At 31.1% G+C, this 11,823-nt stretch overlaps 1 protein-coding gene across 1 annotated transcript; it reads left to right on the forward strand.

Moving 5' to 3' along the window:
• Positions 1 to 6,318: 6,318 nt before the first annotated feature.
• Positions 6,319 to 11,493, forward strand: LOC126717499 (aldehyde dehydrogenase family 3 member F1-like). Its single transcript, XM_050419273.1, has 10 exons — positions 6,319 to 6,618; positions 7,227 to 7,295; positions 8,362 to 8,458; positions 8,868 to 9,074; positions 9,358 to 9,482; positions 9,612 to 9,716; positions 9,821 to 9,993; positions 10,371 to 10,461; positions 10,617 to 10,766; positions 10,938 to 11,493. The coding sequence occupies exons 1-10, from the start codon at positions 6,421 to 6,423 to the stop codon at positions 11,196 to 11,198; spliced, it is 1,476 nt and encodes a 491-aa protein (XP_050275230.1). The 5' UTR covers positions 6,319 to 6,420; the 3' UTR covers positions 11,199 to 11,493.
• The last annotated feature ends 330 nt before the right edge of the window (positions 11,494 to 11,823 follow it).

The raw sequence follows: 11,823 nt of genomic DNA on the forward strand, positions 1-11,823 counted from the left end.
AGTTTTGAAAGTCAATTGGCACGTCTTAATATTTTCAAAGTCAAATTAATGTGTGGATGGAGCGATCAATATATGGCATAGAGTTGTCTCTATGGCTATGAGGGTGGAGTCATTTGAGAGGGTTATAGAGCTCTCAAGTGAGAGGGAGAAATTGGGTAAATGTTATTGGGTTTTTGTGATTTTTTTTGCTAGGATTTGTAATTGATTTGTTGTTATTGTTTTTGCTTAGATTGGATTTATGAATTGTCCAAAGATTTTTCTTGTTATCTATTTGTTGAATTTCTTGGGTCAATTTGTAAATTTTTTGGGGAGGGGGGCCAAGTATATAAATTTTAGAACTAGAATTAAATTCTTTTTGTTAATATACACACTAGCATATATTTTTTTTCAAAGGTTGGGGGGGGAGGGGCATTGGCCCCCTCAGCCCTTGAGTAGTTCCGTCACTAATATATGTCATTTGATTTTCAATATAGAATGTTCCATATATACCTAGCTTAGGGCATTTATATGTCCATCCGTCCATGTATAATAGAAGAAAGGTATAAAAGTTACACAATTTTGTCTAAAAATGACCAACATCAGTATGTGTATAATTGTGTAAATTATTTACAAATTTGCAACAATTACTGTGTAAATTTACACCAATATTATTAATTTTGCATTTAGTTATTTATTATTATTTTACATATCTCGATATTGAAGGAAAAGAGTGGATGATGGTTGTTAACATGTTATATGTGAAAAAAGAAAAACAATTAAATAAAATTAAGAAAAATTAATATTTTAATTAAATGTAATGTAAAATAGATAATCTGATGTGTGGTGTTCTGAAAAATGAATATGTAAAATAGAAGAAATAGATTTTTATACTAAAAATAGACAAAAATTTTTTGCATGAACTGATGTGAATGCTCTAATGCAGATCATTTTGATCCACATACCGTGCGTGATAACATGCCATGTGAATTTTTTAAATTTGATTGTACCATTTATTAATTAAATGGACCGATCAAGAATGTGCGACCACTTAAGATGTAGGCCAAATAGTGAATTGACAAGTCCCCATATAATGGACATTGATTTCAGGACGTGTTTTTTTGACCAAAATTTTCAACTGTACTGAACACTAATAAATACCAAAAAAAAAAAAAAAAAATCAAAGTAATAAAAGAAGCTTAAAAAGACAAAAGAGAAATTGAAGAGAAGCATCTTATTTAATTATTTTATGTCTGTGGTTTGAACCGCGTCCCTCTCTCGTTGTTTAATTATCTAAAAAAAATTTCAACTCTCTTTTAGTAATTATTTAGTGCATATGAGATGGGGATTACATATATTTGGAAAAATAGTTAGATACCCATACTTTTAGACACCGACTTTAATATGAGTTTTAGTCAGCTCAATTAGTAAAGTTTTTGATGGTTGTATAAAAGATTTGGAATTCAATCTCCGCTTACATAAAAAACTAATTAGTGTCTTGGTCTAATGATAAAGAGCTATTATTAGGAGTGGATGTCATAGGTTGAAACTCTCAATAAAAAAAAAAAAAAAAAAGGACACTCACTTTAGCACAATAAATAAATAAATATGTATGTATGTGTATATATACACACATATATAGTCAATGTTTGTGTTTGTTTCTACAAAAAATTTTATCTATAACATTTTTACAATATTTTTACAACAAATTATAAGTGATGAGTTGTTACCGGCTGTAATTACTGGACAAAAAAACAATTTCAATGGTGGATTCAAAATTAAAAGTAGTAAGTAATAACAACTTATTACCTAAAATTTGTTGCAAATTTTTTTTAGATATAGCATTTTTCTTGTTCTTTTGTGTTCTTTTTTAGGAGGGAGAGGTTCTACTTTCCTCTTTTTTTTTTTTTTCCTTTTTTTTTTTTTTTTTTTTTACCTTCTTTCTTTCTTTTTCTTTTTTTTGGTGGATAAGGGGAGAGGTTCAGTTGATTTGTCACAAAGAGAAAAATTGTCCCATCTCCCATATTCAAAGTGAAAATACAAGAACGAAATTAATTATGTGTTTGACTCTCTACCAAAAGATTGGGCCCAAGCCAAATTGCATGTCCTGGTCTTCCCACTAGACCTCATATCTGTTTTTTTGATAAGCACAAGACCTCAGATCTTTATTATTCCACATTCTAGACTTTTCATGTGAATTTTGCAGCTTGTCTCATCCCTAGCTTAACACCTTGTCGTCATTTTAGAGTTGGAGGGGCCTGTAATGCAAATGACTCATGGCCCAATTTTTTGTTAGCTTTAACTTTAATCTCAGAATATAAATTTAAGATGGGATTAAATTTAAAAATGAAAGAGTCACAATTAGGTGGAATTTCTCTTTCTTTCTTTTTTTTTTTTTTTTTTTTTTGGGGGTACCCCAAATTTTAAAAGTTGCAGTTTCATTCTAAAAAAATTTGAAAAACATCAAAATTTTCGTCCCATCCTTCTAAGTCTTTAAGAAATTGCATAAATGGAAGATATAGTATTGACATGGCAAGTTAAAAAGTTAAAATGCGGCTTGAAAAAAAATTTAACAACAAATGGATGGGAGGCTTGATTCTTTTAAAATTTTGGGCTAATCCAATTCTCCCTTTGGATAAAGTTTTGAAATTAGGTTCCTTATTATTACTTAAGTTCCCTACAAAAAAAAAAAAAAAGTATCATATTATTAAATTCAAGTTAAAAATTATGAGTCATTTTCTTTCTCTATGTTTTAATGCATGTGAATTTGAGGTTGAATCGTTCATAAATTCAAGAGAAAGTTCATTGAATTTTCTCAATAAAAAAGGACTAAAAAGATATATTGATCTCTTCCTTAAAAAACTTATTTGTAGTTTTTTTTTTTAAATAATTTAAAAGGTGGGAAGATTTGAACTCTAGATATTTCAGTTGAAAACACTAAGAGATATTAGTTAAACTATAAAGGATTTGGCAAAATGCTTATTTGTAGTTGATAAAAATACAATTATACCTTTAAAAAGTGAGATAATTTTTTTTTTTTTTTTTTGAGAATGAAAAGTGAGATAATTATTAAGTTCACTCGAAGTACAATTAATGTGATACTTTATGCTAATACAAGCAAGTTATCTAATATAAAAAAAAATTAATAAATGTTCTCCTATGAGTTTTAATATAAGAAAAAAAAAATACACTTGTTAATGATTTATTGGTTTATATGCATAGATTTATTATGTTTGTGTGTCCTTTTTTTTGAAATTTGTATGTAATTTGACTTTTTAAAAATGTATAAAAACATTATTTAATAAAGCATTAAATGCAATTTAACATTACAATTAGGGCATTGTTAACAAAAACCATATAAAAATTGACTTTTTGCATGTGACTTTAGAAGTTTTTTTTTTTTTTTTTTTTTAAGAAACAAACACACAAGGGAGAAGGAAAGAAAAAAAAAAGAAAAAAAAAAACTCTTTGGAAATCCACAAGAGCTATCCCCCTTAAATTAATGAGGTTGGTCAGGAGTTGGTAACACCGTAACACCATTTATGGGTTGGTGGGTTTCATTGCCTTCATAATTGACTATCACATCACTTTCCATATTGTACAATCTTGTTTATCATAAAGGCTTTTGTTAACGGGTGATGTTCAGCACCCGGGGGGTTCCAATCCATGGCTTTCAAAAAATGAATATCACATCACTTTCTATGTTGTACAATCTTGTTTATCAAAATTTCTTATTTTAGTCCCATCAAAAAAACAAATATTTTTTTTCCTATTTTAGTTAAAGATACATTTAAGCTTCTGTCATTAATTACAAAAATTCAGAAGCCTAGGGACATCAGGAGATTCTTGGGTAAAAATTCTAACCTTTGGTGATTACAATAATTTTTTTGTACACAATTTGTTAGGAGCATCAATCAATATGGTTTTTTCTAATGGTCCAACACACACACACACACACACACACAAAGGTGTGCTATAATAATCCTAATTACTAATCCAATCTAGTTGAAAGTACTTAATAAATGATTGCCCTTGATATGAATCTCTATTTCAATATATCTCTAATGGTAACATTAAAAAAAACACTAACAATGCAACTCTGTCTCATTGTGTAATTTATAGGTAAATGATTTGGGAGCTACAAAGTTCAGGCAGAATTCTAGGATAACCAAGATCAATACCGGTGCATCAAACATAAAGAATGAATACATACTATAGAGTGCCTGATATCAAGTATTTAGATAATGGCAAGATATCCATCATCAGATTATGAAGAAAAAAATAAAAAAGATTTTTCTTACCAACAAAAAATAAACACCAAGAACAACAAACATCCCCTTTATCCTCTACTGTGTTGAGTGAGAAAAATCCTTAATTCCCCCATTTATCAATCTTGAAAAAACCCACAAACAATCCCTCTTTTATCAATCTAAGTCTTAATTAATCCCTTATATTTCTATATGAAATAATTTGTTGCTGTCACCCACTTTCCCCTAAAAAACAATGTATTAGTATAAATAACATTGTTTGAGACTACATATATTGCAATTGTTAAAAAATCAGAACATAAATCTCCATATGAACAATTTCCACCAAAAGAAGAAAAAATTCCAACAATGCCATGGTTTTCTTTCCAATAAAATAAGATTATGCAAGTAAAGTTCATAATTTTTCAATAAGAAAGTACTTTGGCTTTCAGTTGCTTATCAAAAAGAAAAGTACATTTCAGTTGCCCTTTCCAACTCACACCTAAACTACCATGTGAGCGTTTGGGGAGGGTTGAAAGTTGCATTTCAGTTCTGCGTTTTAATGTTTTTTTTTTTTTTTTTTTTCTCTGCACGTGAACAGTAAAATCATTGTGCAGGGGACAAAAAACACTGTTCATGCACTGTTCACGTACTGTTCATATATTGTTCACGAGTCCCACGACACTATTTACACATTTAAAAATTATTTTGCTACAGTGTTTTCAGTTTCAGTTTTCAGTTTTCAGTTTCAGCAACAATAAGTTCAATCCAAACGGACCCCATATATCATGAATGAACTCCCTAATTGAGCATCTTACATAATCTCATGGAATACAAAAGGCACACAGTTTTGGCAAGTTTGTGGTTATACGTTTTTGTTTTCTTTTGTTTCATATTAATAAGTACTTTGATTTCAAAGTTATAGCATAAAAACAATAGTATTCCACCACCCCAAATACAACTACCAGTGAATACTCAAGGCTTCGGCCATGGCTAATATGAGAGAGAGAATTTGAGATAGAAGAGAGGGAGTGAGACAGATCTGGTGGTGGTGGGTGGGTTACAGATCTAGTGGTTTCGGTGGTGTTGGTGGACTTTTTTTGTATTTTTGTAAAAAATATTAGTGAACCATTTTTTAACGTTTCCCATAAAAAAATGCTAGCAAATTGAATATGCTACTATTTTTTAAAGGGAAATGTTAATGAATGCTCTAAGGACATTTGCTAATGAATCATTTTAGAAAAATTTTTATGGAAAAAGAGAAAAAAAAATTAATATTTTGATAGCTTTTTCAATTTTCCAAAAAAGTGATAATAAAACTTTCCTAAATTAATTTATTAATAATTGCCCTAAAGGTTTTCATTAACATAACCCTTTTCTAAATAAGGTAAAATTTAGATTTTAGGTACTGTATAATCATTAATTAGATGCTAAACTTTAGTTTTTCTAATTAAATTCAACTTGTGGTCTTATAACTTTTTTTTGATAATCAACAAATTTATTAACAAAGGAACCAGAAACTACGGACAAGAAACCAAAATCTTAACTTTCTCAAGAGCTAATATATTACAAAAAATCGATAGGACAGAGTCAAATAAAACAAAACAACCTAGAGAGGCCAATCAAACTGCCCATATTTTAGCTAACTGTAGTCTTATAACTATACACACATTAAAGAAATACACCGGTCAATAAGCTAATAAGCCATATGATTCCCGTAAAAATAAATAGAGAAGCCATATGGTCATACTACATTTTAGGACACATGGATGAATTCTATTACTTTTTTTTTGGCTAGGTATGTGCGGGGATAGAACCCCTGAGTAAGAAATTACCAAAAAAACCCGGGTGCTACTAGCTACAAGGCCATTGACAATTCTATTACTTTTTTTTTTTGTTAAAGGATGAATTCTATTACTTGATAATAAACTAATAAGTCATACTGTCCCATAAAAATAATTAAATAAGATTGTACAAAAATCAATAATAAATGTTCATCTGTTTTGAAAGGTGGACCGTTGAAGCTGACACTTAATCCTCTCTTGACCCCATATATTTACTGTAGACTTGTAACGTAGACTGCATGAGGAGAAGCTTTAATTTATGAACCCAACTAGTCAGCAAATAAAGAAGACTAGTTGAAATAAGCTGCTGTGGATGAAGAGTATAGTGCCATTTTTTTTTTCTACTCTAAGCTATGGAGAATTTGAGAGACTTCGAAAGAGATCTGGGGGAGATGAGAGAGTATTACAGTCAAGGAAAGACTAAAGAAGCATCTTGGAGAAAGTCACAGCTCAAAGGGTTGCTTACTCTGCTAAAGGAAAAAGAGGGTGATATCCTTAATGCTCTTAAGCAAGACTTGGGAAAGCATCAGGTTGAGACTTTTAGAGATGAGGTATACAAACTATATATCTTGTTCCATTTTTTAATTTTATAAATGTACACATATATATGGATTACCCTCTAAAAAATAAGTCATAATAACTTTTATTTATTTATTTTAGTAATCATAATAACCTGTTTGAGAGGTTACTAACTTGTTTGAGTGCATGTTTTTGTGGCTGTCTTGTTTCTAGGATAGGGTTTTTTTTTTTTCCTTAATAAAAAAAATTCCTAGATAAATTACACATATATCCAATAGGATTTGAACACACAAATTCATCACCTTCATTTGGTAGGGTCTAATATTATTTATCACATAAAATGGGATTAGAAGTAATATTGCACAAGTTTATATAAAAAAAAAAAGTAATATTGCACAACTGTTCTTAGCCAAAATTACAAGAAATTTGTTTAATTATTCACTACCCTCACAAGGGAAAAGGAACATGAATAGAATTTGAAAAGAGCTTAAAGAATAATCACAATCATGAGGAATTTGTGAACATATTTTTACAAGGACTTAAGTAGTGGTAAAGACTATTGGATTCATTTTTAAGATGTAGGAGAGATTGAGAGTTTGATCTCTTACTTTTGTTATACATAAATTCTCCTTGTTTGCAGATAGGAACCTTGATTAAGACACTGAATTTGGCATTGGAATCTTTGAGCGAATGGATGTCAGGAAGAAAGGTAAGCTCAACTACTAGACTTTACATGGCATTAATAATAATAATGTCGGACCATGACACTCCCGTGATTCAAACCCATGACCTTGGCTCTGATACCATTTGTCGGACCGTGAGTTGTGCCATTCCACCTCAAAATCAATTGGTGATGAGGAAAACACACTCAAATCTTTTATTGAATTTGACATCACACCACGCAGACCTGTTTTTAGAGTGGTTGTAGGGAGTTAAATTGTGATCCCAACAAATAATAATAATAATAATAGAGAAAAGGAAGAAAGAAACGAATTATTTGTATATTTCATAACAATAAACCCCCCAAAAAAGACTAAATTATATTTTTGACTCTAGAATTTTGGATTTTTTTTTTTTTTTCATTTTGGTCTCTTAAGTTTGAGATTTTTCATTTTAGTCTATCAAGTTTGATTTCATTTGGTCCTAATGTCTATTTCCATGACTCCTATGGCCATTAAGGGAGAGAGGGTAAATTTTTTTTTTTTTTTTTTTTTTTTATAATTTTTAAAAGAGAAATAATGTTGTTTTGTTGACACTTAATGGCTAAATTAGTCATGAAAATAGATGAAATATTGATTATTTTGAAAACTTAATCAAACTCAGTGGACCAAAATGAAGACAATCTAACTTTAAGGGATCAAAGTGTAATTTAATAAAAAAAAAGTTGGTGTAATAATATTTTATTGGGATTCTGCATGGGAAAAAAAAAGTTTGTAGAACCTTTTAAAATTTTCCTGTTACCACCACGCACTCGTGATGCGGTAGTCACTTCACAAGTATAAATGCTTGTGAGGCATGGGGGGTAAGGACCGGGATTCAAGTTTCTATGAGAGAGCTTCACACACATATACACTTAAATTATGTTAGAGTAGAAATTCTATCTTGTATAAAAATAAAAATAAAAAATTTTCCTGCTTTCTAGTAAGCAAAGAAGTTAAATTTTATACATAAACCACCATGTCGGTTTAGTCACGTGCTAATAATATTCAAGAATTTTTTTTTATTTTTTTTTTGACAACATATACTAACAATTCTCGTTAATGTATGGTTTATAGGCTAAACTGCCGCGAATTGCTTTGCTCACTAGTGCAGAAATTGTTCCTGAGCCTCTTGGCCTTGTACTCATTATTTCATCTTGGAATTTTCCCTTTGGTAAGTAAATTATTATTCTTTTTAGAATATGATAAATTATTATTGATTGTTTCAAAAGTTTAAAATATTAAGAAATGTTGAATTTAGTTATTTAATAATTATTCTAACACTTTTCCTTACGTTTGGCCCAAACTCCCCTTAATAAGTGAGGCCTAGCACAAGGAGTTTTTAATTTTTTTAAATGGGAGGTAGAGTGGAGACAGAGTTCAAACTCAAGATCATAGTTTTTGATATCATGATAAATCATTGATTGCCCCCAAAAACTTAAACAATTAGTAAATGGTGAATTCAATCATTAAACTAATATTGTAACATAACTAGGAAAAAAAATAATTACAGTTTGCTTCATTTTTCTTCTCTCATATCCTTAATAATGATTAAATTGTTGTCATTTTGTTACAAAATATAGGGCTGTCCTTGGAACCAATGATAGGGGCATTAGCAGCTGGAAATACAGTAGTTCTAAAGCCCTCTGAATTGGCTCCTGCTAGTGCTTCTCTTCTAGCAACTGCACTTTCCACTTACTTAGACAACAAAGCTGTCAAGGTTATCCAAGGTGGACCATCTGTAGGTGAACAACTCCTACAGCAGAGATGGGACAAGATCTTCTTTACAGGTAAAATTAGTCTCTCATTTTTCTAACACTCCCCCTCGCACATGGACCCAAAATCACTCTTAATATGTGAGGCCCGCCTAACATGTGAAACTTTTAATTTTTTAAATGAGAAGTAAAGTGAAAACATGGTTCAAACTTATGATCACTCGCTCTAACATTATGACCAACACACACTTGTTCCAAAAGCTTAGACTGATATGCAATAATGAATTTTATTCACCTAATCTATTCTAACCATTGGTTTTAAAAGATTAAGTAATTCAATCTTAATGTTAATGCTTAGGAAGTGCACGTGTTGGAAGGATTGTCATGTCTGCAGCTGTGAAGCATCTAACACCTATTACTCTAGAGTTGGGTGGAAAATGCCCTGCTGTTCTTGATTCCCTTTCTAGTTCTTGGGACATAAAGGTAAGTTTGGCCTAGTGTATTACACTAATATATTTTATAGTCACAAAATTGGCCTACACACTTATGCATTTCTGGTCTATGTTATGACAATATGCTAAGTTGAGTTCTTTTGTGCTGTCTAATCACAAGGTGGCGGTAAAGCGAATTGTTTATGGGAAATATGGTTGCTGTGCTGGTCAAGCATGCATAGCTATAGACTACATCCTTGTTGAAAAGAAATTTACACGCACTGTGGTATGAAAGTAGTAGTTTATGCCGAATCTTATATGAGTTTTTAAGTTTTTTGTTTGTTTGTTTGTAATGCAACAACATTTTGAAATAATGATACTCTATTTCAGGTGGAGTTGATGAAGAGCATGATCAAGGAAATGTTTGGAGAAAATCCAAAAGAATCACACAGCATTGCAAGGATAATAAATAAACAACATCTCTTACGACTTAAGAATCTTCTTAAGGATCCACATGTTGATGCCTCTACTGTTTATGGTGGTTCTGTGGATGAAGATAACTTGTAAATGACATTATTTAATCTCTTTTGTGAATATGGACCTTATGGTTTCAGCTCTCTTTCCCTCTCTCTTTCTCTCTTTAAAACCCCCTCCCTTTTTCTTTTTTGTTAAAGAAGTTTTGGTTATATATGAATTCATAGTGTTCATATTCAATAAATTGGTTTTTATATGGGATTAATCCCTATATTAAATTATTCCATTATGATATTTTAAGGATTTGAAAAGAGACAAATGCTTGGTATATAAGAGAAAGTCGAGCTTCTGTTCTTAACCCCCTTTTTATCACTAGGACAATTTTCTTTGACAGCTTGTCTTGTTCTTTAATTTGTATGTTTCACAAGTATTAGTTTTAATATGCTTGTTATTGATCTCCATTCAGGTTCATTGAGCCAACAATCTTGGTGGATCCTCCTCTCCAAGCAGAAATTATGACAGATGAGATCTTTGGTCCATTGCTTCCAATAATTACAGTAAGACACACATGCAGAAATTATGTATTATTTAATAGGTTTCTTTACTGGCCTTAATGGGCAGAGTATATATGATTGTGGTGGTAGCTCAAGAAAGCTGAGTACTCAGTAAGGCATGTTGCACATTTATAGTGATTCTTTTCTTGGTATGACAGCTAGAGAAGATTGAAGACAGTATACAATTCATAAATTCAAAGCCTAAAGCACTGGCTATATATTGCTTCACCAAAAATAAAACACTCCAAAGAAGGATGATTTCTGAAACATCATCTGGAAGCGTGACATTCAACGATACAATTATTCAGGTATGTTATCAATAAGTCAATTGTCTCAAGTAAACAAAACTGTCTAATCTGTACTCAATGAGTGAATATTAAACTGCACTTCATTACAAAGCCCAAAAAACAGTATAATAGTCCTCAATGCTTATAGCTTCTAAATTCTCAGTCTAAAGGCTTGCATTTGGCTATGTGTAGTATGCAGCTGATACCCTCCCATTTGGAGGAGTTGGTGGAAGTGGATTTGGTAGGTACCATGGAAAGTTCTCATTTGACACATTCAGCCATGAGAAAGCCATTGCAAGGAGAAGTTTCCTTACTGAATTTTGGTTTAGATTTCCTCCATGGAACAATCACAAGTTTCAACTCTTGGCTTCTGCTTTCAATTTTGATTATCTTGGATTAGTCCTTGTTATACTCGGCTTGAAGAGTTATAGGCAGGGATTAGGTGACATATAGCTACTTTTATTGGAAGTACATCGCTCATTTAAATGGAAGTGAAAGAGAGAGAGAGAGTGAGAGGAATCACATTCAGATATACATTTGAAAGTGTTATTATTTATACTTTATAGCATCAATAACCACTGTATGCAAATTGTTGCGCTCTAAATTTAGCAGATAAAGCAATGGGAGCTTTGAGGATATGCTTCCCCCTGTGAGTTAGCAAGAATTTCTTATGAGGGCTGAAAGTTTGTATTACTAATAGAATACAGTTATGATGTTTTTATATATTAGGGGTATGTTTTATTGTTTACTAATATGTTTGAAATTCTAAGGTTATAACTTCCAATTATGAAGTTTTGTCGTGTATGTCTGAGCAATGAGCCTAGACGAAGGTATCACTCAATTATTCCTATTTTCTTTTCTCTGTGTGTTTGTCTATGAACTTAGTTCATTTCATGGAGGTCAGGTGATAGCCCAATGATAATGACATTATTTGCAGTGCTTCAGTCACGTGATTTGAACCCCACATCTCCCTTCTCTACTATCTACCTACCTAAAAAATACATGAAAATAAAATTTTCACTTCATAGGGAGATTGGCCCATATCATTAAGTCACAAGACATTTGGCAATTTGGTGTG

This window comes from Quercus robur, chromosome 1, assembly GCF_932294415.1.
Source record: "Quercus robur chromosome 1, dhQueRobu3.1, whole genome shotgun sequence".
In the NCBI taxonomy this organism is placed as follows: Eukaryota; Viridiplantae; Streptophyta; class Magnoliopsida; order Fagales; family Fagaceae; genus Quercus; species Quercus robur.

What these genes read in the sequence shown, in the direction of transcription:
- LOC126717499 (XM_050419273.1), top strand. Translation starts at nt 6,421, where the DNA reads ATGGAGAATTTGAGAGACTTCGAAAGAGATCTGGGGGAGATGAGAGAG. An exon ending in TTGAGACTTTTAGAGATGAG is followed by an intron (nt 6,619 to 7,226) that starts GTATACAAACTA and finishes CCTTGTTTGCAG; the next exon opens with ATAGGAACCTTGATTAAGAC. An exon ending in TCTGTGGATGAAGATAACTT is followed by an intron (nt 9,994 to 10,370) that starts GTAAATGACATT and finishes ATCTCCATTCAG; the next exon opens with GTTCATTGAGCCAACAATCT.